Source organism: Carassius auratus, chromosome 2 (genome assembly GCF_003368295.1).
Source record: "Carassius auratus strain Wakin chromosome 2, ASM336829v1, whole genome shotgun sequence".
NCBI lineage: Eukaryota > Metazoa > Chordata > Actinopteri > Cypriniformes > Cyprinidae > Carassius > Carassius auratus.
In genome coordinates, this window is record NC_039244.1 from 21020377 (window position 1) to 21045670 (window position 25294).

General features: G+C 39.5%; 1 protein-coding gene across 4 annotated transcripts in view; it reads left to right on the top strand.

Moving 5' to 3' along the window:
* The first annotated feature begins 5053 nt into the window (after nucleotides 1-5053).
* Nucleotides 5054-25294, top strand: part of LOC113120328 (ephrin type-A receptor 4-like) — a 36479-nt gene continuing 16238 nt past the window's right edge. For 3 of the 4 annotated variants that reach the window (XM_026290212.1, XM_026290214.1, XM_026290213.1), the window contains exons 1-4: nucleotides 5054-5303; nucleotides 6449-6516; nucleotides 8665-9328; nucleotides 24782-24937. In XM_026290212.1, coding sequence (XP_026145997.1) covers nucleotides 5204-5303; nucleotides 6449-6516; nucleotides 8665-9328; nucleotides 24782-24937 — 988 coding nt within the window. In that variant the 5' untranslated portion in view covers nucleotides 5054-5203. The remainder of the gene's footprint in view (nucleotides 5304-6448; nucleotides 6517-8664; nucleotides 9329-24781; nucleotides 24938-25294) is intronic. The other variant, XM_026290215.1, reaches the window with a different exon arrangement.

Sequence of the window (25294 nt, forward strand, 5' to 3'; positions counted from 1 at the left end):
TTCGTCATTCATCCTGAGTTTTTGCTCTGTACAGTCGTGACAGCTGCCTGGTGCGATGGGACCGGCAGTGATGCCTTCACCATACTAATGACTCTACTTATTTTTGAAATGCTGTAGGACACCCTGCACCATTACACAGTCTATCCGTCTTCACCAAACAGCCACTCCGGCACATCTGAAGCCTTGCTTTACTGCTTTGGGGTTGTGGATGGCACTAGGCTGTTATTTAAAACTCTTAAGAGGAAAAGAATTAGCAAATAGAAACCATGCTACAGCAAACCTTGAGGCCATGTGGCGCTGAGTCCACACCACTGTGGGATGTTTGCCAATGGAGGTCTGGGAAAAATAAAGAGCCACTGTATGCAACCGTTTCCTTCGGTGGCCACACTTATGGATTGGTGATTTCTGTAGTATGTTTGCACCTGTGGGGTCTGAAAGCTCTCTAGTGCTTTGAAGTAGTGATAGATTGGGTTAAATCTGGTCATTTTGAGATGATCAAATCGGCAGAAAAACACATTCACTTGGCTGATTAACAGCTGCTTTGTCAAAAGTAAACAATTTTGTTTTAAAAAATTTTTTACAATTATTTATTAATCAGTTTATTTATTCATTTTATGTATGCATTCAGTTTTAAACAAAAAATTTTTTTATTATTAATTTTATTAAGCTTGCATATATCTTATTTTCTTTGATTGAATGTATTATGTATGCATTGCAGGATTTTGGAGAAGTCCTTATTTAATTAAGATTCAACATTTAAATTAAAATTCAATTTCTGAATTTGAAGTAAGGGATGCAGAATTGCAATTAGAATTTTAATGTAAGAAAATGTTTATTAAAATTAGTTCAAATTACATTTTAACTAAAAAAAGCAGTTTGTCAACTTTGAGAGTTGGCTTGATAGACTTTTTTTTAAAGATAGATACATTGAAGGATAGTGGATGGGCAGACAGATAGAAATAGATAGAAATGCTGTAGAAATGTGTATTTAGTTTATATATTTAATTTGACTGAACTAACTTTTGACAACGGTGGAAGAACATGTAATTTTCCTAGTATGCATTAGACAATAAAGGGATAGGGCATTTTGCCATAATCCACTAACCCTCAAGTTGATCCAAACCTGTGTAAGTTTCTTTCTTCTGTTAAGCACAAAAGAAGATATTTTAAATAATGTTGATAACCAAAGAATTGCTGGTAGTCACTGATCTCTGACTCTCGAAGTTAATGGCTATCATCAACTGTTACCAACATTCTTCAAAATATCTTTGTTTGCGCTCATCAGAGAAAATAAATTCATACAGGTTTGGAACAACATGAAGGTGAGTAAGTGATGAAAAATAAATGTCTGCTTCTGCTTTTTAGAAACTGATATCGACCACTACTGTGAATTCAGGAAAATTCAGTGGACAATTGGGACATTTTCTTCTAAACCAATTCAACAAATAGCAGAGACTCCACATTTCATTTACTGTGCAAGTAACATTTACATAAAAACTGTCCAAACTCCATTCAAGTGTCTGATACATTGATTGTTGGTTATCTGATGCTGTAGTTGGGAAAACATCATGGCCGATGATTAGGAGCTCTTATGCTATCCATTGATTTCTCTTCTATCGGGGATGAGCGGTTGAGAACATAGAGCCGGGCTGATAGCTTTGTGTTTGATTTGCAGTCTCGAATCCATTCACCATTCGAGGGGGAACAGGACTCTATCTCCAACAAAAAGGTCTTTGGGAAATCATACTGTATAGAGACAGAGAAAGGGAGACCATGAGTCATTCCTCATCTTTATCAGAAGGAGAGAGAGGATTTTATGCAAAAACCTCAGCAAGGTCTTTTTGGATTTATTGAAAGACAGGCACGTTCTAACAAAGGAACTTTTCTCTCCTCATTAGGCTCCTCTGAAAAGCTATTGAAAACATCTAGTAAGCGTACAACATTATTGAAGATGGAAAACCAATCAATCTCCTATTTTATTGGACTCGGTCACATCTCAATTGAGATGATGGTGAAATAACCTCCTGTACTGTATTTTAAGGCTAAGGGAATACAGAAAAAACTAACCAGCCCAAAGCTCTCCTTCAGTTCCTTTGTTTCTCAATCACAAACACCCACACACTTCTTCAGACTGCTGAGCCCGTCCATTTAATTTGGCCTGCCTGCATTCATTCCCTCTCCTAAATTTTAACCAATTCATCACATGTTTAACGTTTGCATGTGCACAGGATATATGCATTAGAGTGGAGTTCCAACGGATATGAGTGTACGTTGAGAGGCCCGAACAAGGGGCGTACAGAAAGTAGAAGACTGTTGTCTTGCTCGAAGTTGGCAAATTACAGACCGCACAGTGTCCCTTGGGGGTCCAGGGTGCACTCCGTCTGGAGGCCTGTGTTAGCGTCGCACAATACAGATGTGTGGGCAGAAGCCATCTGGGGCTCGGAGAACAAAACCGGGTGTGGGGGCGCCGTTCAGGGAATTCAGTCGGGAGACCCGAGAATCCAGAAAGAGAATGGAAAATGATCTGATGGTAATCAATCAAAAAAATTGTGACACAAATGACCAAACACAACGGCCCAGAGCAAAGCTTCGCACAAACACACCCCTGGCTGTGGCGACTCTCCGCCCACTGGCCATAACGCAATCAATAGGCCTTCACCGATATGAGCAGAAGCGATTGGCGGAGACTGCTATGAGTGAACTGCCTCCTCCTCAGCTAATTGCACTTTTATGATTGCGCAGTCTATCGTGCAGATTGAGAAAATAAAATGCCATTCTCTTCGACAAACTGAGTGACAATCGATGTTGGACGCCCATCTCTGAACGCCAGATGCTCCTCCCGACTTCATTATGCTGACCGAGATGGTTTCGCCGGAGCAACGGCGTTGCCACAAAGCGTTTTTCGATCGTAACCCTAGAGACAAAGTCCCGGACGTCACCTGCTCCTCAGCCTAATGCTATTAAGAACGAGAGATCCCAAAGAGGCCCCAAATGTATATGGAAAAGAACAAAAACGTAGCTTCTCTGGCCTATACATAAACAGGAAACGCTAGCTGTGGTCAGACGGATCTTGAATGTTAAAGTCTGAGACGGCGGCGGAACATGTTTCAAGTCTTCATCGAATCCACGGAGACCAACTTTAAACCAACAACTTGACTACAACTACTTTTTTTTTTTACCATCTGTAACATTCTATGACAATGGTGCAAAATGTGGCGTGATACTAAAAAGTGAACTTTTTTTATAGACGACAAATGTTAAGTGAAGGAGGTTCCTTCAGTTAATGTTGATCATCAACCTGTAAATTTTGTTTTAGAAACATTTATTAAGCTCACACCTTCTTTCAGAGACTAAAAAGCAATAAATCCCCAATTCATATAATAATGATTGATACAATAAACATATTAAATAAACATAAAACATAAACTGAACAAATTGTAAAATAAAAACAACACCAGAATGGTTAATTGGGCTGTAAATTTAGCCTAAATTGAGGTTTTGAGGTTAATGTTAAGCTATATAATAAGTTTCAAACCGAACTGTTTGGTATAATGAGAAAAATCGTGTCTTTAATGCTTTCAGAAAGCCATGTGATGCCAAAGTGTGCCCGTTTTTTTAAACATTTTGTTAATCATTGTGGCTATGCTATATCATGCAAGGGTTATTTTTTTTTATTTAAGAAAAACACTATGTCAAGCTTTTTTTCCAGCCATCAACATTTATCATAAGTAACACAACAATGAGGTGCTGCTACAACTGTTAATGTTCAAGTATAAACATGCCTTTTCTCTTACAGATGCATCAGTCTTGTGGGCGGTACCCAATAACTCAAGTCAGTTACTCCCTTGCAGCCCATCGATATGCAAACACCCTGCTGTTAAAGTTGTCAGCATACAGTGAGCCCCGCTCCCCATTACAGGATGTGGATTGGCTCATCAGGTGGGCGCATGCTATAAGAGGAAAGCGTGAACCGAAATCGGCGCATCTGCTGCTATTGATTGAATTCCACTATGAAAAAAGACGCGTTTAGAGCGCAACCTGGTCGTGGGCGTCGTGAAACGATTGATTGACAGGCACAGGAGAGGTCATGAAGTGTAGGCGTCCAGTTGATAAAGACATAAAGGGTCTCACCCTAACATTTAATAACTTTTAGTCTTTGCAGCAACACATGCTGAATAGCGACGCCAGATTCGCGAATGAATCCTTCTTTTAAAGTTGAGTGATCCGGTTAACAAAACCTGTCTGAACAATTCAGTCGGCCCAAGCGGTTCTCTTGACAATATGTTTATTTGAACTTATATAATGTGCCACGCCAGTATGTCAATGACGCAATTTTACCGATATGCAAAATAACTGCTAAATCTCTTTTAAACCCATATTGAAATGAATTGTTTAAAAGATCCGATTTGCAAGAAAAAGTAACTTTTATCTCTACTGAAACGCTAGCTCTAACTAACTGCAGTTTAAATCAGGATTGAAAGTGGGCAGATTTACGTTTTCCCCCATTCACTTATATTTTTTTGATTGGTAATGTTTGAATAATAGTTATTGGATTATTCCGTTTCTCCTGAATAAATTGTCTGTTAATAATGTAATAGAAGTAGGCCAATTTATACACGATCTAGCAAGTTTAGAAACTTACCTTTTGCTCGAGTGTTGTGACTAAGAGGAAAATTGCAAACACTAGACGGCGCACTTGCTCTTCCCACTATATGGCTGTTAAGCTTAACTTTAACGACTACTTGGACGCTCCATACATACTTATGTATGACGTATACAGCTATAATACTTATGGTCAGGGTATTTCCAATATATTCTGGACAGTGTTCTGTATGTAAAAGCAGCATTTTAACAAACAGCCGCTCTCTTTCTTTTTAGCGCGTTCTCTGTCACTCGCGCACTCTGTTATCTAACACACACGCGAGCGTGGGATTTTATGATACGCAAAAGACTGAAAGAAGAAAGAGTTTTTTATACTTATACAATTCTTCATTTAACATATACCTGAAAAAAAAAATAGGTTGGTTATTTCACCGAATTGGACAGACTGGTGTTGACTTTTGGTGACCAGCACGTCAGGCAGTAAAGATCCGCCCCTCGGCGGTGTTCAGCTTGCGCTCTGTGTGCATCATTGTTAAACACTGATTCCACCGGGACAGACGCAACTTCGGTCCGCGCGCGGAGCGGAGGAGACGCACACAAAATGACACTAATGGCTGCACTTGTGTTCACAGCGACTTTTGCGCTTATAATATGGATACCGACTTTCGCATTAACCGCACGGGTCTACCCTCCTAATGAAGGTAAGGATTTACCAGGGAAAATCTCTCCAGAGTTATTTTGATGTTTGTTTGGGATACGACATGGGAAGGCATAGAGAGGTAGCCTACAGTATATGACTGCAAAGTGTTTTTTCTTTTCTTTTCTTTTTTTTTCTTTTTTTTTTGACTTTATCTCGTCAGCGAAAAGGAATTATATAATTTTCTCTGAAAGTCCCTTTTGGCATCTCCAAGTGTCTGTGGTTCCTTAATCCACAGATCTAATGGAAGACTGAGCCTTTTTCCCCCCATCAAACGAAGTTAAGCTCGGACTCTATTGGGAGTTAACACTCTGGTTCAAACGATTTTTAATTTTGGAACGTATTTTTTGCACATTTATTTATTTATTTATTTATCCATTTATATTTCATGAAATGTGCATGGATGGCCAGAAATGAAAATATAAGTAGTTCACGACTTATTATTTTCTTGGAGTGTTTTCAGCGGCGAAATGCACGAAATTCAGAGACGCGCACAATTCGACACAAACACTGCAGTATATAATGTAGAGTTGTAGTCTCAATTAAATTCAAGTAAATTTCGCATTACTCTGCATGCTTTTAAACTTCTTAAATTTAATATATAGTATCTATCTATCTATCTATCTATCTATCTATCTATCTATCTATCTATCTATCTATCTATCTATCTAATATAGCCTATGTATGTATAGGCTACACACACACACACACACACACACATTTATTGTGTCTGCTCATCTTAAATTCTGAAACCCTTACAAATAATAATAATAATAATAATACTGCAAAAAAAATAAAATACTTGACCATAAGCTTTTCATTTATTCTTTGCATGTTCATTCCACTAATTATTTCCACTTTCAAGGGACCTAATTTTACTTGAAAAATCGCCAACACAGAATACTGATTAAAACAATACATAATCAAGCTGAAATACAATTTGACAAAATACATATTTTGGCCAAATATTCACTTGCATTATTTAACCATATCCAATAAATAGCCTTATAAGCCTAAATCAGAACTGTGTGCATTTCTGTGCAGAACAAAAGCATAACAACAGAAACAAGTTAAGAGGTAGTTTGATCTAGCCATAAGGAGATTGATGATCCATCTTCAGTAACTCAACGGCATTTTGTCTTTCGGCAGTGACGCTGCTGGACTCGAGAACTGTGCAAGGAGAACTGAAATGGGTTGCGAGTCCAACAGAAGGAGGGGTGAGTCTACAGAGGATAGACAATGTTGCGTTTACGTTTGTATATGTGTTGAAAAATCTTTATCTGCAATTCTCGAAAGTGTTTAATGTCTTGAAAATGATATTTGCAAATGAAAAAGCAGACTAGAGAAATCAAAAATTTGTTTTTTGAGCACAGCAGAATTGCTGCTTCACACTGTATGTAAGAAGGTACAGGATCTAACCGAGGCCTCCTGTTATGTCAGAGCCCCACACACACACACACAAACCTGTTTAAGAGGTATTACACTGTATGCTATCAGTATTTTCTGCATTAGTGCATAGATGAAACACAGACGACTAATGAGACATATACAAACATTCATAATTATAAACCCTGACAGATTAAATGGCTGTGTTCTTATAATTTGATGTTTCTTACAGACTGAGAAACGACTTGAGTTTAAGAGCTCGTGCTCAGGAAAATTAATTTAGTATGCTTTGTAATTATAATTTTTCCTTTTTTACATCATTTATGGGCTGGCATCTTAAAATTTGAGAATTTTCTTGTGCTCGGTGTACTGTACTTTGTATATATGATAATGAGGGCATGTCTTTTTGGCTTACTAAAATGAGTACAGATAGGCTGATGTAAAAAGGCTATTTGCTAATGTTTAAGAATTTAAGTGCTAATAATATATATATATATATATATATATATATATATATATATATATATATATATATATATATATATATATATATATATATATATATATATATATATAAATGTCAGTGCTATATACCTCAAGTTAATTATACACACATTATGTGTTTTATATAAAAAGTTTTGTTTATTTAATATTCATGCTTGATAATTATTATGCTATTATTGCAATTAAATGTGTTAAAGTAGCACAAGCACCTTGTATTTAGTCACTTTTATTGTTATTGTTATTGTGATAAATTTTATGATGTATTAACAAAATAGATGTCTTAACCAACAATGTTGGTTTGTCTATTATCTATCAACCTGAAGGTAATGGATAGGAAAACCTACCAAACCAAGGCCAAAACAAAAAAACAACAACAACTCAACAGTCTTGCACACTATGGATACTTGCACATATATATGTACAACGTTTCGGTCCCATGACCTTCATCAGAAACAAAAATTGTTGTAGAAACGTTGTTCTCTAAATACTTCTTTGGTTGGTTTTAGGTTTAATGGTGAACTTGGTATTTGAAGAAATGTGCTCCTCAATCCTCTGCTGATTTATCTCAACGGCCCATTTGATTGACAGGGTCCTGACAGAGCCCCCTCCCTCACGAAAATGGGCCAAATGTACAGCTTTATCGGTGTGACAGCTGGGATTTCTACACTTACGTCTTACAAAGAGTAAAATAGCGAGAAGAAAAGACACCGTCATAGATTGTGACAGGCCTTTTCAAAACTCTACTTCACTGCGAACATCTCATTTGAAACTCTCACCAGAAGGAAGCATCAAACTCTAGCCCCCATAGTATTACAATGGCCTAATATGGGATTAATGGTGACCAGGACGTCAGGTTGTACTTGTAAATATTGCTGGTCATTGCATTTGTTTGGTATAGGTGTTTGCAGTGGTGTATTATTATTGAAAACCATATTTTGGCCTTATTTTCAATTTCATTTTACATGTTGCCACAGCTACCTCCCAAAACATTTAGAAGGATTAAACATTACTTGCTTTTTTGATGTGCAGAAATGGATCTTAACAATGCTTAGATCAATCAAATGATCCCGATTATGATGATTATTTAATGCCCAAAGCGTTTATTTGCTAAAACAGTGTAAAGAATTACTTTTCCAAAAGGGATTGTTCACCCTAAAATAAAAAATTAAATTAAATTAAAACTTAATAACTTTTTCTTCTGCTAGAACACAAAAAAAATGTTTTAGGGGTGAACTGTCTCTTTAATTTTTGGAGTAGCACATGCGCATAAGTGCACAGAATCTGGTAGATGTGTGATTAGATTCTCATTATCATATTATAATCAATGAAATCATTGCATCATTGCAGCTGTTAGTCTGTGGAACATCTTCAGCATCGGGACTGGAATTGTGTGCACCTGCTTTAACAAAAGTCTCCCCAGTAGAATTTCTATAGGCCTACTTACTTCTCTGTCTTTCCCTCCATCTCTCTCACAGTGGGAAGAAGTGAGCATCATGGATGAGAAGAATACGCCAATCAGGACCTACCAGGTATGCAACGTGATGGAACCCAACCAGAACAACTGGCTCCGAACGGACTGGATCCCCCGTGGTGGAGCTCAGCGCATCTACATCGAGATCAAATTCACTCTGCGTGACTGCAACAGCTTGCCAGGAGTCATGGGAACCTGTAAGGAGACCTTTAACCTCTACTACTATGAGTCCAACAATGACAAAGAGCGCTACATTCGAGAGAACCAGTTCACCAAAATCGACACAATCGCAGCCGACGAGAGCTTCACACAGGTGGACATAGGAGACCGTATCATGAAGCTTAACACGGAAGTTCGTGATGTGGGAATTTTGACAAGGAAGGGCTTCTACCTGGCGTTCCAGGATGTTGGCGCCTGCATCGCTCTGGTATCTGTACGGATCTTCTATAAGAAATGCCCCCTCACCGTACGCAACCTGGCGCAGTTTCCAGACACCACCACTGGGGCAGACACCTCATCGCTAGTGGAGGTACGCGGATCCTGTGTGGACAATTCAGAGGAACGTGAGGTCCCTAAAATGTACTGCGGAGCAGATGGAGAATGGCTGGTGCCTATTGGAAACTGTTTGTGTAACCCTGGCTATGAGGAATATGGAGGAACATGCCAAGGTAAGAGCTCAGATGACGCCCTCGCTCCATTTTTGCCAACAGAGCATTTCACCAGGTTCTTTTATGAGTCGAGATTTATGCACCTCCCACATGGAAAGAAAAAAAAAATAAAAAATACCCTGATCTCTCAGCAGCAATATATTCTATAATATAACATGAGATCATTATAAGAGAAGCTGACCCGGATACACTTTTCCCCCTTCAGGGATGTGAGAGTTTATACAAATATAGACAGCTGGGTACTCCGCAGATCACTTTGGATTAAGCTAGTGTTGCTATTCGAGAGGTCTGGATATGATTATGAATTGCCCTGTTTGATATCAAAACACCTCCCTGTGGATTTGTGCATGAGAAACGTTGGTGCTAATTATTTTGTTGGAGCAACAGCCGTGTGGTTTATTAGCAGAATCCTCTTAATTAGATCATGGGCTAAGGCTCTCGTACCCTTTTCGCTCTCCTTCTCCTTTGCTATCTCTCAAGAGCATGTGCAACGGGTTTCAGTTCACATTAAAGGGAATAGATGTGACTTGCAAAACCCTGAAAGAGCAGAAGAGATAAAAGAAGAAAAGGAGAGGATCAGATAGATTGCTTCTGTCACCAGAAGGCCATTTCCCTTTCTCCATGCTGGCTTTGATTCCCAGTGTCCGTAGTCAGGCCATACGGCATGGAAAAAGCTGTGACATACTGTTTGGGGTAATTCTGAGGTCAGTGCAGGCAAAAGGGAAGAGCCATAGGACATATAGACAGTTTGAGCACGCCCTTTCTTTCTTTTCTGTCTGGTCCAGAAGAGGGTCATCGCTTGAGCAGGGTGATAAATGGCCGACTGGCCAGTCTAACTGCCTTTATTTATGAGCGCTATCTCAGTGGGCTAATTGCATGACAAATACAGGCTGTAATTTAGGGTTCCTGCAGGCTCAAGGGGGGTAGTCAGCATTCACCGTGGGCGATCTCTCTCAGTGGATGTGCTTGTGTGGGTGGCTGAATGGGGTACACTGGGAAAGGACATTCTCAGAGATCTGGCCATTTTTCTCATGCACTCTTTTATTAGCAGAGCTCGCTGGCAACAGCCGGGTTCCCCACTCACTTCTTAACTTTCCTTCTCTCTCCCACTGCTCTCTTTTGACATTCAGATATGTTTAAATGAAGGAAAGAGGCTGTAATTTACAGAGATCAGAACAGTGTTTCCACATAGACATTTGGTAGAACATTTTACTTAAATCACTTCAGGGCTTGCAATGATGATTTCATTACTCTGAGATATTTGGAAGAAGGTGTTTTTAATATTTCTGTTGTTTGTAATAGGCAAAAGTTTTCAGGTTTCATTTCCCATCCCACACATCAATTAAAAAACCCTTCAAGTCCCAAAAGCTGATATATGTAGAGGATAATTTGTTTAATTTCTGGGTACAGGACTGAACTCTTAAGAATCAGATTTCATGTTAGTTCACAAAACCACATCACTCATTGCTCTTTCAGACCAGTGCTGCATTGCCAATTTTATATTTATTGATCTTGCATGTACATTAATGTGATTCATATACATTTTAAAATTAATTAAAAAAATAAATAAATAAAAATCTAGAAAATATAAAAATGCATTGCTAAAAACACGTTGATATGACAAGTCCTAGTGAAAATCAGATTTTTTTCCCCCAAAAAATCCTTATTTATTGTTAAAAACATACATTTTTTGATACTGGTCAATGGGAAAAGTGACCAAAAAACAAATAAAAATTCACAATATATTTAGTAGCCAAATTCCAGCTTCCATAAATTTCCTAGGCTCTAAGTTTCTTTATATATCCTTAGACCATCGTCTTTATATCTGTCTGATTTCAATTTGAGCCTGTCATCAATGGCTGGTTAAGGCATCACATGCTGTCTTCATCAAGGCAACAGGCAGTTGTTTCCACATTGAGGCGGGTTCAAAAGGTGGCTTTCTCTCCCAGCATGCAGATGGGAGTCACTATCAGTTTAATAAGTCTGTGTGTGCAGCCCAGGCCAGGGGAAGGATGCAAAGGTTCACCTTCAATGTGAGGGTGTAGGAGAGGGGAGAACTTTCTCAATGGGGTGTCCTGAGGACCTTGTGAAAAAAACCCATTGAAGATAAGGGATACAAGCCCCCATACCCCAGAAGACCTCAATGCGAGCCTCTCCCCAATTGTTGGGATGCCGTGATCCGGGATGGGGGTGAGAGGGGAGGAACACTAGACAGGGTCAGGGGTGACCCTTGGCTTTATCTTCCTCTACTCCCTGAGAGACGGGGGTCATGGCCGAGATTTATTAAGACGTCACAATTTTGACAGCTGCAGCCTAGACGGACAGGTCCAATAACAGAAGAGCGAGAGAAGGCCACAAAACAGCCGCCATTCGTCGGTGAATGGAGCAGAGACTTGGCCAGAGGATTTTGTGTCTTTTCATCCATATAAGAGTTTGTTGTTTTCTCACTGCTCATCTGCTGTGTTGAGTAGGAGGTGAGGACAGAGAGGAAATCTCTGTTTGCTAGTGGGCGTACGGCGAGCTGGAGATGTGTAAAAGCACGCTGAGGTGCTAGGCTGCAATGGAGAATGACAGCCCATTCTCACTGTTTCACCACACTATAGACATACAAATAGTTTAGTGAAACAACAGGACTGCATGGAGAAAAATCGAACTCTCTTTTTACTAATAAGCACCTAACAAAAAAGTACTGTTGTATTATTGAAAAATTTTACCCTTATGATAGTATCTTGTGCAAAAGAAGTAGTGGAGCAATTACCATGATACATGATCAAACAAACATATTGGTTGCACTTTATTTTACAGTACGTGTACTTCCATGTACTTATAGTGCACTTACAGTGTATTTATCTAAGAAAGTTCTGGTAATACAAGGTAACTACATGGGTTAGGGTTAGGTTTAGGGGTAGGTTCAGGGTTAGTACCTAGTTATTACATAGTTATTGTAATTACTATAATAAGTACATAGTATGTACATGGGGAACAGGACTGTAAAATAAAGTGCTACCAACATATTAGTACTGTGGTACTTTGACAGTATACTTTGGTACTGAAATTTGTGTACCATAGTGTTTAAATGGTATGTCAAGATATTTCAAAAGACATGTCAAAATGTCCAAAAACATGATAGTACCGCAATAGTACAATTAGTTTTTCTAATATTTACATGGTATTTTACATATGTAACATAGTATCATGGTAAGTAACTTAGTAAATCAATTTCTGCTCCATGGTATATGTCAAGGCCACTGCACCACAGTAGGACCATCACAGTAGGAAGTGATACCATGGTATTACATGGTATATGTCCAGAAAACATGGTAATACCATGTCAAAAAATGATGGCAGTACTGTGAAACTTTTGGGTTTTTGTAATGTATCTTGCAATTCAAGAAGGATAATGTATATCAAATTGCCATCTGATACATCATTCAACCATGGTGCTGCCACATTATTTTTTAATGGGTGCTAATGTAAAACAGCTCATGCATATTTAAGCAATTAGAGGTAAGGATAAAGGGTTTGAAAACTAGAGCATGATGGGAAGGTGTGATAATATGTGATAATATGAAACACTGCTCTTTGAATCAGAACAGACAGCGGTTTGTGTAACTGGAAGGAAAACGATGCTTGACAAGACATTATTTATGTATGTAAGCTGAGATGGACTCTCAAGAGAACACTGTTTGTGTGGACTTTTCTGAGCAAAAGTAGATTTTTGCTTTAATCTTACATTAAATATATTGGTGTACTTGATGGGAGGTATTGATCTGGTTATCATGTGTTGTTGTTGAGATACAGCTTCTTTTTTTTTCAGGTGTAAACTTTGCACCTTAGCACCTGTATGCTAGTATTTTTTTGTGTGCAAAATTAGAAAAAGCTTGCATGTGTATCTCACTGCTGTCATAATTATGAGCAGGTGTATGATACTCATCATCCTCAGCTGTGAGTCATTTTTGCTCTTTTCTTTTATTAAACAATAGTCGTCGCCTGCCAAAATGCTCCTACCTATAAATATTCATCTTTTCCTTTTTTGTTTTTGATGGCAAGCACATATGTTGATTCCTGTCACGATCCTCCTTAGTTCTCCCCATGAGCCCCTCCACATCCCCTGAATGGACTGTCAGCTGTCCCGGGAAAGAGAGATAGAGAGATGGAGAGAGGTGCTCTTTGATATGAAACAAATACATAATTTGCATATTTGTCCGTGAAATGCAAAGCCAGCAAACCTGTCTCTCAAAGACAGTGGGCGGCTCATCCTTTCGGCAAGAGGAGCGAAGGTTTGGTCCATTCTCTTCGCTCTGTGATCATGGCAGCATGCTGTATACGTTTGAAATTAATATGATTCGCATGATTAAATCCAAATCTTTTGAATTGGCTGAGTCTGACGTTTGCGTTTCACATGCAAAGTTCAGATGCTTTGGTCTATCTGTGTTGCTCTCTTGCAGGCTGTATGTGTGCAATTGCTCGCTCATGTGTGTGTTGTTCTCCTTGACCTCTTCCTGTCTATTATGATCCGGTGCTTCCATACGGAAGCTCCCCTGACAGCTCACGGCCTTTCAGTTGTCATGATGTGATGGATGCACCATGGGCGGAAAACGGCCTCAAGGACAGAACTGGTGGGAAGGGTGAGGGATGGAGGTGACTGTCGCCCTCCTACCGGACTATTAGCATCCATGCTAATATAATTTAGGTCATAGATGAGGTGACAAGTGTCCTTTTTTACCATTCATCCAAATGGTATTTGCTATCACAGCATTCAGTGTACCCTGGTATTACCTTCTGATCCAGTCACTCTACCTTCAGAACATCACAAACTTTTTTTTTTTATATATAATTTCAAAACTTAATTTTGGTATTTTAACATCGTTGATAAATTCACAGCATTTCTCAGAAGTGGTGACTGTTCTGTTCTGTTTTGCTAATGCAGATTAGCCAAACTGTTTGCACCCATGCTAATGCTATTTAAGACTGAGATGAGGTGAGAGATGTACAGATCATGGGAAAATATGGTAAATCAGATGCTGTTTTCTAGGAACCCTGAAGATGTTCTCAGTTATGTCCCTGCTTCTTGCTGTATGTTTAAGGGGTGTTTGCAGAACCATAGTTTACATCAAAATACCATGGTTTTCTGATACAATCATTTGTACATTTTTGTAAGGAAATATTAATGGATACTGTAGTGCCATTGATAAATTAACACGCTGCTGAGACCACACGCTACTTTTACTATATGTTCAAATGGTAACCATTCAATAGCATGGTATATATCGTACCATGATATGAGATCATCCGTATACTTCTTCGTAAGGCAAAATGTTTGAAATACCCAGATTAAGAACAAGCTATCTAGTGTCCTTGATAAATTCACAGTATTTCCCAAGAAAGTCTGATGAAACTACATGCTAAGCATTTTTTTTGCTAATGCGAACTAGCCCGTGTTCCCTTTTGAGAAATTCTGATAGCACTAGACTCATCTCTCTGGTGTTTAATTATATTTTAATTATGCCGTCTGGCACACATTCATTACCGGCGGTCCGGATCCCTTAGATCAGAAGAGCTGAGCGCAGATCTCCTTTAGCGTCAGTGGTACAGTGTTGTGGACAGCGCTGTCTCAGCGTACATGTTCCAGGGTAAATATCTCTTCGAGTGGATGAGCCATATTGACTCACTGCTCGAGGGTCTGTCCTCCCATTCTCCCTGATTAACCCAGCATCCATTTAGTCACTGCTCTCCACACATGCTTCATGCCATAGGGTTTGTGTTCATTTGATAAGATGTCCATCAGCGGCAGTCATGAGCGCCCAACCCAGCTATTTTGTGCCATCCTCCCTGTCAGTTAGTGCCTCGCTCTTTTCTTTTCTCACTGCATACATGAAGCCCTTAAGTTGGCTTCCACCCGGAAAAGGTCATAGGTCATCCTGAGCCTGTGTTGGAGGCCCAAGCCATTATTTTCTTCTGAGTCGTTGAAGCTGAAGTTTTATACTTATAAGAGGGGCACATTTAACTTTATAGTCAGCATGGCTGCTGCGCGTTTTTGTCTTCGGGTTTGATTAGGACGCTGCCAAAATTTTCTCTGTACAAATGCACCAGATGGAGCCCATGAATGCAGTAGTTCTTTTCTACTAATGAAGTGTTTATGAAGCCCTAATATGAATGGTTTTATTCATGATGATTGATGCCACAAATTAATCTTCTTGCTAGCAAGTCAAACTAAATGAGAAACCTTTTCTGTACTGTGAATGACAAGAAATGGAAGCTTTAGCCTAAGTTCTGCCAGGAAGACTCAATCACTTCGTCACTAATTACCTTCATCATTATCCAATCACGTCTTTATACTCCTGTATAAAAGATCGTACTTACACATGTTTGAGTTCGCAGATGCCAACGCGACAACAACCTCCACCCTCCCCACCACCACCAGGATGGTCCTGTCCTTACCTTCCAGGGGGGGTCTGCTGCGCCCCTGCCTTCGTCTTCAGGCAGGAAATGCAGATTCGCTACCCTCGGATTACGAACCATGGACGGGGCCTTCCGCCAAAGAAATTTATAATTGTGCTCGCTGAGCTGTCAATAAATGTATGCTTCGTACATTCTTCGTACATCTCCCGAGTCTTTCTGGTAGAACTGAAGTAACTTAGTGTTTTCTCACTTAGGTAAATATGCAAACGTGAATGAAAGAAATGTTATTCATATACGTCAACAAAAGCACTCTCCATTGCACAAACAGGCATACTCGCTAGCATACTCGGGAAAGACTCAGTAATGGGATTATTTTCGGGGTCGGCAGACCTGCTTCGACAATGCAGGGCAACACTAGTGTTTAGCCCAGAGGGGTCAGAGCGGCAACTTCACATTGCACATTAATACTGGTAATTATTTGGAGGGGTTGAAGCATGGCTGAATCTAATGCTCAGCATTAGACTTGAGGGTTTATTCTTTTCCTGGGGTTTTCGTTAGAGTGGATTGGTCTCTCCCAGACCAGCTGCTGTGGAAAAAGCCACTCGGTTTGTCACTGAACGCAATTAGTTTTGACTTTATGTCTTTGTTAGCGCTGAGAGAAAGACATGGAAAGGTGGGAGGGGAAGTTGAAGAGAGTTTGCTGAAGCACTTCTGTGGGGATAAATCTCACCAAGGAATTTCGAAACACAGGAATCTGAGCCTTATATAGAAGCACTGAAATGTAGCTAAACATTGTTTAGAAGTTTTTGTCGCTAAAATGTATGTGTGAAATCACAGCATAATTCAGTGTCCTTGAGTAGAAAAAGTAGCTAAGCTGCATTTTTAGCTTGAAAGTTGCTCAGTGGTTTTCAAAATAATAGATATTTAAAAATATTTTTTTCACTTTTTGTTAGTAGCCTGTTGTGTAGCTAACTTCTCTCTCTCTTTCTTTCTCTCTCTCTCTCTCTTTAAGGGTAGCTTGATCTCTTTTAAACCACAAGTAACTTGCAGCTTGGCAATATAAAGTTTCAGATGGCCTCCCCAACATTGCACACTATTAATACTAATGTTCCGTCATGTTAACAGCAGGTTATACGAGATGAAAACAGTGTCGTTTTCCAGTTGATCACTGGATAGAAGACTAATCTGAGAAGTTTTTTTTTTCTTTATTTTTTTCTTGCAGTTAAAACGACTTTCTATTTATTCAGCACATAACATAACACCAACTACAGGAAAATATATCTTCACAAGTTATTAAACTACAACGTTTAAACTGATCAGCTAGTAAGGAACCAAATTCTATAATTATGCTTTAGCATGCACACACTCCTCTTGCCGACATTTAACAGGATTACAATGTTGTGGGCCTCCTCTAACACATGTGGCTTACTTAAATAAGCTGAGTGTGTTACTCTCAACAGACTCCCAAGTGCATTTGTGTGTGCTTACAAACAGACTTTCGCAGTCTAACCGCACATGCACTTCCCTCATTTATATTTGTACTCCTCAACCTTCAAAAATGAACGCACGTGACTGAAAGCAAAGCAGAAACTTAAAAAAAGAGAAGATTGTGAAGTGTAATTCACCCATCATTGCCGTGGAGTTGACACATTTACCATTTAATATCCTCTCCTTGACATTAATCCGAGAACCCAGGACCGTTTTCTGCTCGCTCACCACCTCGTCCACACACACCTCTGCTCCGAGGCACTCACAGTAACCACAACCCATATGCATGTGCAATCAGTATGTCCGAGGAATTATTGCGCAGTGTTGAATTTTGGCTCACTTGAGAGGGGAAAAAATTATAGTCTTAATGTTGCTTATTTTCACTGTAAGTTGTTACTGCTTTCTTTGGCTCTGATTTGATGCATGTAATCAAAACATTAGATTTTATCCATTCCGTTTGAGATTTAAAGAGTCTGCCTGTTTCTCCAATGCAGTGTTCTCCATGTCGTGAGCCGTTATTGGTAGTTTTTTTTAAGGCACAGATTGCACCCTAAGCAAGAGCGTCCATTCAACGGGCAGCACAGTGCATTCTCACTGTCTTTGTGTGGCAGCCTCCCTTTGAAGGCCCTTGGCTAAGAGGAGGGGGACTGAAGCCGACAGGGAGAACATTAGCATGTCAAAAGCTCCTAGAATCAATAAGGGCCTTTTTCTATCTCTCTGTTTCCCTCTCATTCTCTCTCTCTCTCTCTCTCTCTCTCTCTCTCTCTCAGTCGTTATATCTCTACCTAGAGACCACGACCTTTTCTGGCATCATACAGCATCGTACAAACGTTCCCTTCATTTGTCCAGGTTCACCAACTTCAGCGTTGGTACTGTCTGGAAAACCAAAGCTATAACTTAGAGACATTGAGATTTATAAGTGTATTATGAACATTTGCAGGTTTTATCCTGCCAAATTTAGATTTTTTCTGTAGTATAGAGAAAAGAAAAACAGAGAGTGATCAGGAGGAGATAGTGGAAAAGGATCAGGAGCAGAACTCAAACTTGCATTTTCCACATAAACACCACGGCTAAACCGTAGTTCATATTTTAAAGCATACATTTCTTAAGGGGTTTGTCTTTGAATTACTTTTTGTGTTCACCATGAGCTGTCAAAGCACGTCCCACCGCTACTGGCTGTGGCCCAGTTGAGAGTAGCCCTTTGCAGTCTCTGCGGTCTGGCCGCTGAACAAAACAGGTGGACGGGACACGACCCGTTCTCGGCAGCATCAGCTCTTTAAGAGAGCACCACTTAGCCAGGGTTCATGCCGAATGCACCGCCCTGACCCCTTCTGCAGAATTTAATATAGCGGTCCAGAGAGAGCCTATTGCCAAGCCTGCTTGAAGCGAGTGCTATTTGCTAATGATTGTAAGAGTAATCCTGCCTGTGAGATGTGTTGAAAGAGACAGGGCTGAAGGGGGTGGTTTATGGAGTGTCAGAAAAGCAATTGCTGGCCAGAGCATTTGCAGTGAGGGGAAAAATGTGAGCTTTGCAATGAGGGGACAATGATTCTGCGCCCTCTGAAGCAAGACAATTATGACCACGAGTGAGTAGTGGAAAAAGACACAAACAGAGAAAAAAGTGATGAAAGTGATGTAAAGTACCAAGAGACAGAGAAAGTGAGACTGAGAGGTTTTTGAGCTTTTATCTTAGTAGTAGCATATTTTTGGAACCATAAAATATGCTCTAAAAGAAAAGTACTATGGTACTGCCATTGTATTTTATTTGTATTTTTTTAAGTACCACAGAGTGTCATGTAAATTCCATTTCAGTACATAATAAAGTAGCATGACATCTGAAAAAAAGCAGCATGACATCAAAAAAAAAAAAAAAAACTGAAATAAAGTAAAATATTAATATTAGTTGAAAAAGGAAAATTTCTAAACACTGTAATTGTAATATAATAAATACTAGAATAATATATAAAATAATATTGCATGTAAATACCATGCCACAACAATTCCAGTACCAGGTTATTTAAATTGCACACCAAGGTACAAAATACCATGAAGTGTTAAAAACATCAGTTATACAAAAGTAGTACACTATATTCCAAGTCTGTTGAGGATGTTTGATCAATGGTGGCCTATACCTCTTTTTACTAAATTATATTTGTGGATATCTAACCCTAACATGTTTTTAGCTACATGATATTGAGTAATGACTGAATTTGCCATCTGTTAGATGAAACTTGCCTTCGCATACACACACATTGCAAGCCAGCTCCTCCTTGTTTGCTATGCAGGAATTGTTAGGAATGTGAGATGCCTGGCCCCCTGCCTCTCTCAGCTGCCCGCTCCCCTCAGAGGACAGTAGACAAGACAATGAGCTGCATTTTAGAAAGACCTCACCTCCACATCCCTGCTGCTGCACTGTCCCTCCCCCCACAGTGGACTGAGCACAGAAAAGGGTGTTTTCTTGTCACCTGCCTGAGCTAACCCTTCATAAAGAACTTCCTGAAATGCTGTGAGTGTGTGTGTAGGTGGAGTTCCTTCCTATCAGATCCAAACCACTGGCTGGGATCTTGATGTGATTCAGAAAGACCTACCCTGGAGTTGTTGTCTGTGCTGCTTTGCCTCCTTCTGCCTTTCCTTCAAAGCTTTACACGGCTCTCTATATAAAACACAGCAACACACACACATCTCTGTACAGCAGATGGCCACGTAATAATTTACCTCAGAGCAGAGCTCTCACACATAAAGGTGAACACACGTCCTTTGTGTACGTTGCCTCTAGCTGTACCTCCATATTACTTTGGTAAGACCTTGGGACTGTCTTTAGAAAAGTTTGAGGAAACTTTTGACAGGTTTGTGGGGATCAGAAAGAGCGAGAGAGGGCAAGGGAAGGGTACGCAGAAGCAGAGACAGACAGAAGAGCGATAAAAAAACCTAGGCGAATATATGGAGATTAAAGCCAGTAAGCTTTGACACAGCTTGGCCCCTCGCTGACAAACGAGCTTCACAGGGGTTAGAGCCACATCAATCACAGCATCATCTCACACACGCACACTGCGGCGATGAGGAATGCTTGCATGCCGCGTGTGGATCAAGGTATATCAGTCACTGCAGATGTAATTAATAAGCAGAAGAAGGCAGGAACCGATCAATGAGGGAATTGGTGTGTTCGTGCTGGAGGCCAGAGATGATAATCATCTTTCTTTTTCTCATTCTGTTTTTGCTGTACTTCTTTCTCCGCTCATTCAGGCATAGCATCAGATAAGAGTGAAAGCAGTGTTTGAAAAGACAACTTGGAGAATTTTGTGTAAGTTAAAGCATTTTTTTTTGCAGTGAAAAGGTTATAAACTACATACATGTAATGAAAAGTCTCTGAAATTCTGACTTGAACCTGGTAAATCATGAGATAATGTGAATGTGTGTGTGTGTGTGTGTGAGAGAGAGAGAGGTGGATAAGCTGCTGTTGATCCTCCTGAGCAGCGGCTTCAGAGATAAGCTAACATCATAAAAGTGTCATAAATATGTTAGCCATTAGCAAACCCACAGGTCTTGACTTCACTTTCATTGCCTTCGGCAAGTGTGTATGTGTGTGTGTGTGTGTGTGTGTGCATGTGCGAAAGAGACTTTCCTTTTCTCATTCTTCAGAGAAGCAGCCAAAATGTCCAATATGCTCAATTTCTAATAAATTTATCAGTCACATTTCTAGGTTTCAACATATTTTTAATGCACTTATGGTGTAATGCAGAAAAAATGTAATAAAAAAAAAAATAAAATAAAAAAAAAAAATAATAATAATAATATATATATATATGTTATTTATTATTAAGACCTTCACATAAACCACTATGAAAGCACATTTACTGAATAGATTCCTTGTTCCCCCCTTTTCGCTTATGTTTTGCTCAAATTTCCCCTGAAGCTCATTTTGTTCTTTTGAACACGAGACTGAAATTTTATTCACAAATTGTTTTTACTTTTTTAAATTAAATTAATACCAGTGTCAGGAGGTGATGGAGAAAGAAAACACTAGCAAAAACAGAGATATATAGATGGAAAGAGTCTTACTTCATTTGTGTGTGTGAGGAGAGAAATATAACCTGGCAGAGTTAAGTCAGTGTTGAATTTCCGAGAGGTCACACACACTCTGAAGACCACCCAGTGCTGAAGCTCCATTCCCTCTCATTTTCCTGTCCCCCTCTCTGGCTGTATTTTTTTTTTTTCACTTCTCCTCACATTTCTATTTATTTTTTCCTGCAGTTTTATCTCTTTGTCCACTATTTATTTACTTACAATGATCTGAATAGAAACCACCGATGTTGACACAAGTGTCATCAGACCTCTTTACGTGTCCATCTATGAATGTCTGAATGTCCTCGGATTACATGCATCTAATTGTCCTATTGTCCCACCTGGAACATCTTTCAATACTCATAAACCGACACGCATACCTTGTACAATTCCATAATTCATTCGCTTCCCAACACAATGCACCCGATCATTTTGTCCTCAACTCCACCCTATATTATGTCTTTCTATGCAAGACAACAGGTGACTGTTTTAAGTTCTAAAGCCCACAGAAAGCATTCAAGGCTCAATCTGAGATGTCTTCATTGAGATGAACATTGTCCTCATGGTGGACGAGAGCGCTGACCCTGAATATTGGGGCATGGGCTGGTAATTACGACCCCTTTAATGTCACAGGCAGTAAGCTCATCTCTTCAATCGTCCACCGGAGTGGACAATGAGACCATGATTGTCTTGCTATTGTCCAGCCCAGTTGTCATAGGCTTCATGGAGAGAGAGTGGAAAGGTCAGATCTGTAGGGGGGATGAGAGCTGTGTGTGGAATTGAAACCAGGAGTTGTTAGGGGTCTCACGAGGGACCTAGGATGGAGGACTTAGGAAGGGAGGGGACAGCTGGTCGTCTTCCGTAAGGGTCTAGGACTGAGAAAACACTCAGGCTCTTAAGCAGGTGGAGGGTGTTAGATATCCTAAGTGTTTGAGAGAAGTGCTACAAGTCAACGAGTGCGTTCGCTTATAAACAAGACCGAAGCTCCTGCACTCGAGGTCTCTTGAACACACCTCCAATTTCCTACCGTGGTTTTAAGCTTCCAAAGAATCCTCTTCAATTAACTCTGTCCTCCAGCTGGCGTTAAGATGAACCAAAGCTGATCAGATGAAACCACCAGCTCTAATTCCCGTCATTCCCCTCCAACACATGACAATAAAGCACACCGTCCAGAGGAGGTCGCGACCCAGGGCTGCATCTCTTCTCCCTGGGCTCTTTCTGTCTTTCCATTCCTCACCCCCTACTGTTGTCTTGTTTATAAAATGACAGAACTGTGTTAATCTCCTCTCAGAAGATGTACGTTAATTCTCTTCACTGATCAAGCATGCTATTGTGGCTGATTGCGAGTGATTTGGCAGACTGTGATGGGGGGAGAGATATAATGGAGAAATGAAGGAGAGTGGAAGGTGGTGATTCCTGAGGGGGAGCGCTAATGCGGCTCCAGGGTGAGATTAAAAAAATTGTCCAGCAGAGAGAAATTAAAAGAGAATGAGGCAAAGAGTGATGAGGGACAGTTATTTGAAGTACCGTGTCTTGACGAGAGTTGGGGAAAGTTACTTTTAAAAGTAATCCATTACACTCTTTTGTTACTTCATAAAAAACGAACTAACTGCATTACTTCGCTAATTTTTAAGGAAAGCAATGCATTATGTTGCTTTTGTGTTACTTTTTGTCATCTGAGCTGGGCTTGCATATGAATTCCTAATAACCAAAAAACTAAAGTTTTGTTTTTGGCAACTGTAAAGGCCCCTTCACACGAAAAATAAAATTAATAAGCCTCAGCCCGAAGGACATGCTCCCAACACGTCACTCCCAATTTATCTTAACACGGGGACAGGAGAGGAGTCAGTGAATAAATGGGAAAACAAAGTAACTTGCATTGCTTATTTGAAAAAGTAAGTTATGTGTTACTTTAGTTATTTGAAAAGTATTCTGATTACATAACACGTTACTTATAATGTGTTACCCCCTGGTTTTGACCTCCTGCATCTTGTCTGTCCTTTATATTTGTGAGATGCAGGGAACCTTTCTATCCTCATTTGAAGTGAAAATGCTGAGTGAAGTATGACAGTTTATTTTATTTTATTTTATTTATTTATTTTTTATTTATTTTTTATTTATTTAGTTGTTTCTTATTATTTTTGTATTGTTATTTTATATATAATCTAGTGCTTAATACTAATATACTCAATACTGTATTACTGTTAAATATCATAGTTTAGCAGATCTCAAAATTAACACCATATTTATCTTTCATATTGTACACTTTAATGCCTAAATTCACTGTAAAGCATTTGATTGAAAGGAATGCAAATGATTGACAAATTGGTACAAACTTTCTTTCTTTCTTTTTTTTTCTTTTTTTTTAATCAACGAGTGTGTTCCTAATTGAAGTTCCCTTTTTTTCGTACTATTACTGATGCAAACACCAAAATGAGAGTTTCCCCCATGTTTGATTTTCACCCAAGAGGCCAGTCTGTGACGTTCAGATCCTCTGTTGGTCTAACGTCTTTTTTTCTTTGCAAACTTGCAGGTCAGAGTTCACCAAACCCAAACTTTTGTAGGCAGTGAAAGACAAATATCCTTCACAATTGTTTGCATTCATATGAATGTAAGTGAATGACACACAAAGCCCAGTGTGACCGCCCTTTAAGGGCCGTCCTCTCGACACACGAAATCTTGTTTGTCCTATTTGTCATATAAAAGCCTTGTGTTCTTTCCCATAATGCTTTGCTAAGAGCATGTATGATTATCGCTAAGAGCATTATTATGACTTGTGATATTCCGCATGGAGCGTTTATATTGATAGGACCTTTTAGTGAAACACATCTGTAAACTATCTACAGATCAATAAACTCTTAGATAAATGTCATAAGTTGCGGCTTTATTCATGTTCAAATGCTATCTGTACTTGTGCGGGTATCGATGGCTTTGTTGAGAAAAAAAGTCAATAAAAGACCTCAAAGCATTCCTTTGTCTCTGTCACCGTAAATAGGAAATTATGCTGTGTTTGTATGTGTGACATATTAGAAGGAGCAACAGAAAAAAAAGAAAGAAGTAAAAAGACAAACAAACAAAGGAAGAAAAGAATAAAGCTGGAGGGAGGACAAAAATGGGCGAGAAGTAAAATAAAGCGGACAAACTTGAAAAGATTGAAAGAGAAAACAGAGCTAGAGAACAAATGCTGAGAGGGAGAGAGAAAGGGCTTGGCTTGGGTGTTGGGATTAATGACTGTGCATTCCTCTACTATCACTTCCTCTCTTCATTAGAGTGTCATAAAGCTGTGCACTGCTGTCTGTCATTCAGACATTCCACACCACTCCCTTACAGTGTGTTTCACAGGCATGACATAAACACTCAGACACAGAGTGTCGTTATGATAGCTGGAGGTGAAAGACTTAAGAGTTCTGTCTCAAAAGGATGAGCTACTGTAGCAGCATTTGTTAAATAGTTCATGATCATTAACGTCTCAATTTTCTCTCACTTATTTTCTCTTCACAGCCTGTAAGATCGGTTACTACAGAGCGCTGGCTACAGACGACAGCTGTTCTAAGTGTCCCCTGCACAGTTACTCCATTAGGGAGGGATCAACTTCCTGTGCCTGTGACAAAGGCTTCTTCAGGTCTGAGACAGACCCCGCCTCTATGCCATGCACACGTAAGTGCACTTTACTCTACACACTTCATCTGGGTACACACTAACTGTGCTCACCAAGGCTGGCTGCATTTATTTGATTAAAAAGTGCCATATAAACAGTAATATTTTGAAATATTGTTGAGTTTCAGGTTTTCTATTTCAATACATTGTAAAAGATTCAATATCGTATGACCTTTAAAAAAAAGAAAGTAAACAACATAAAATACTGACCTCAAACACATCTGTCAGATGATCTCTTTCTGTGTGCCATTCTTGGCTAGAAAAGCTGTAATGTGGACCAGATTATGCTAGTAGTCAAAAGTCTGGCTATGTGAGACTAAACACAGACGTAAACAAACCACCCTGGACATGAGTAAT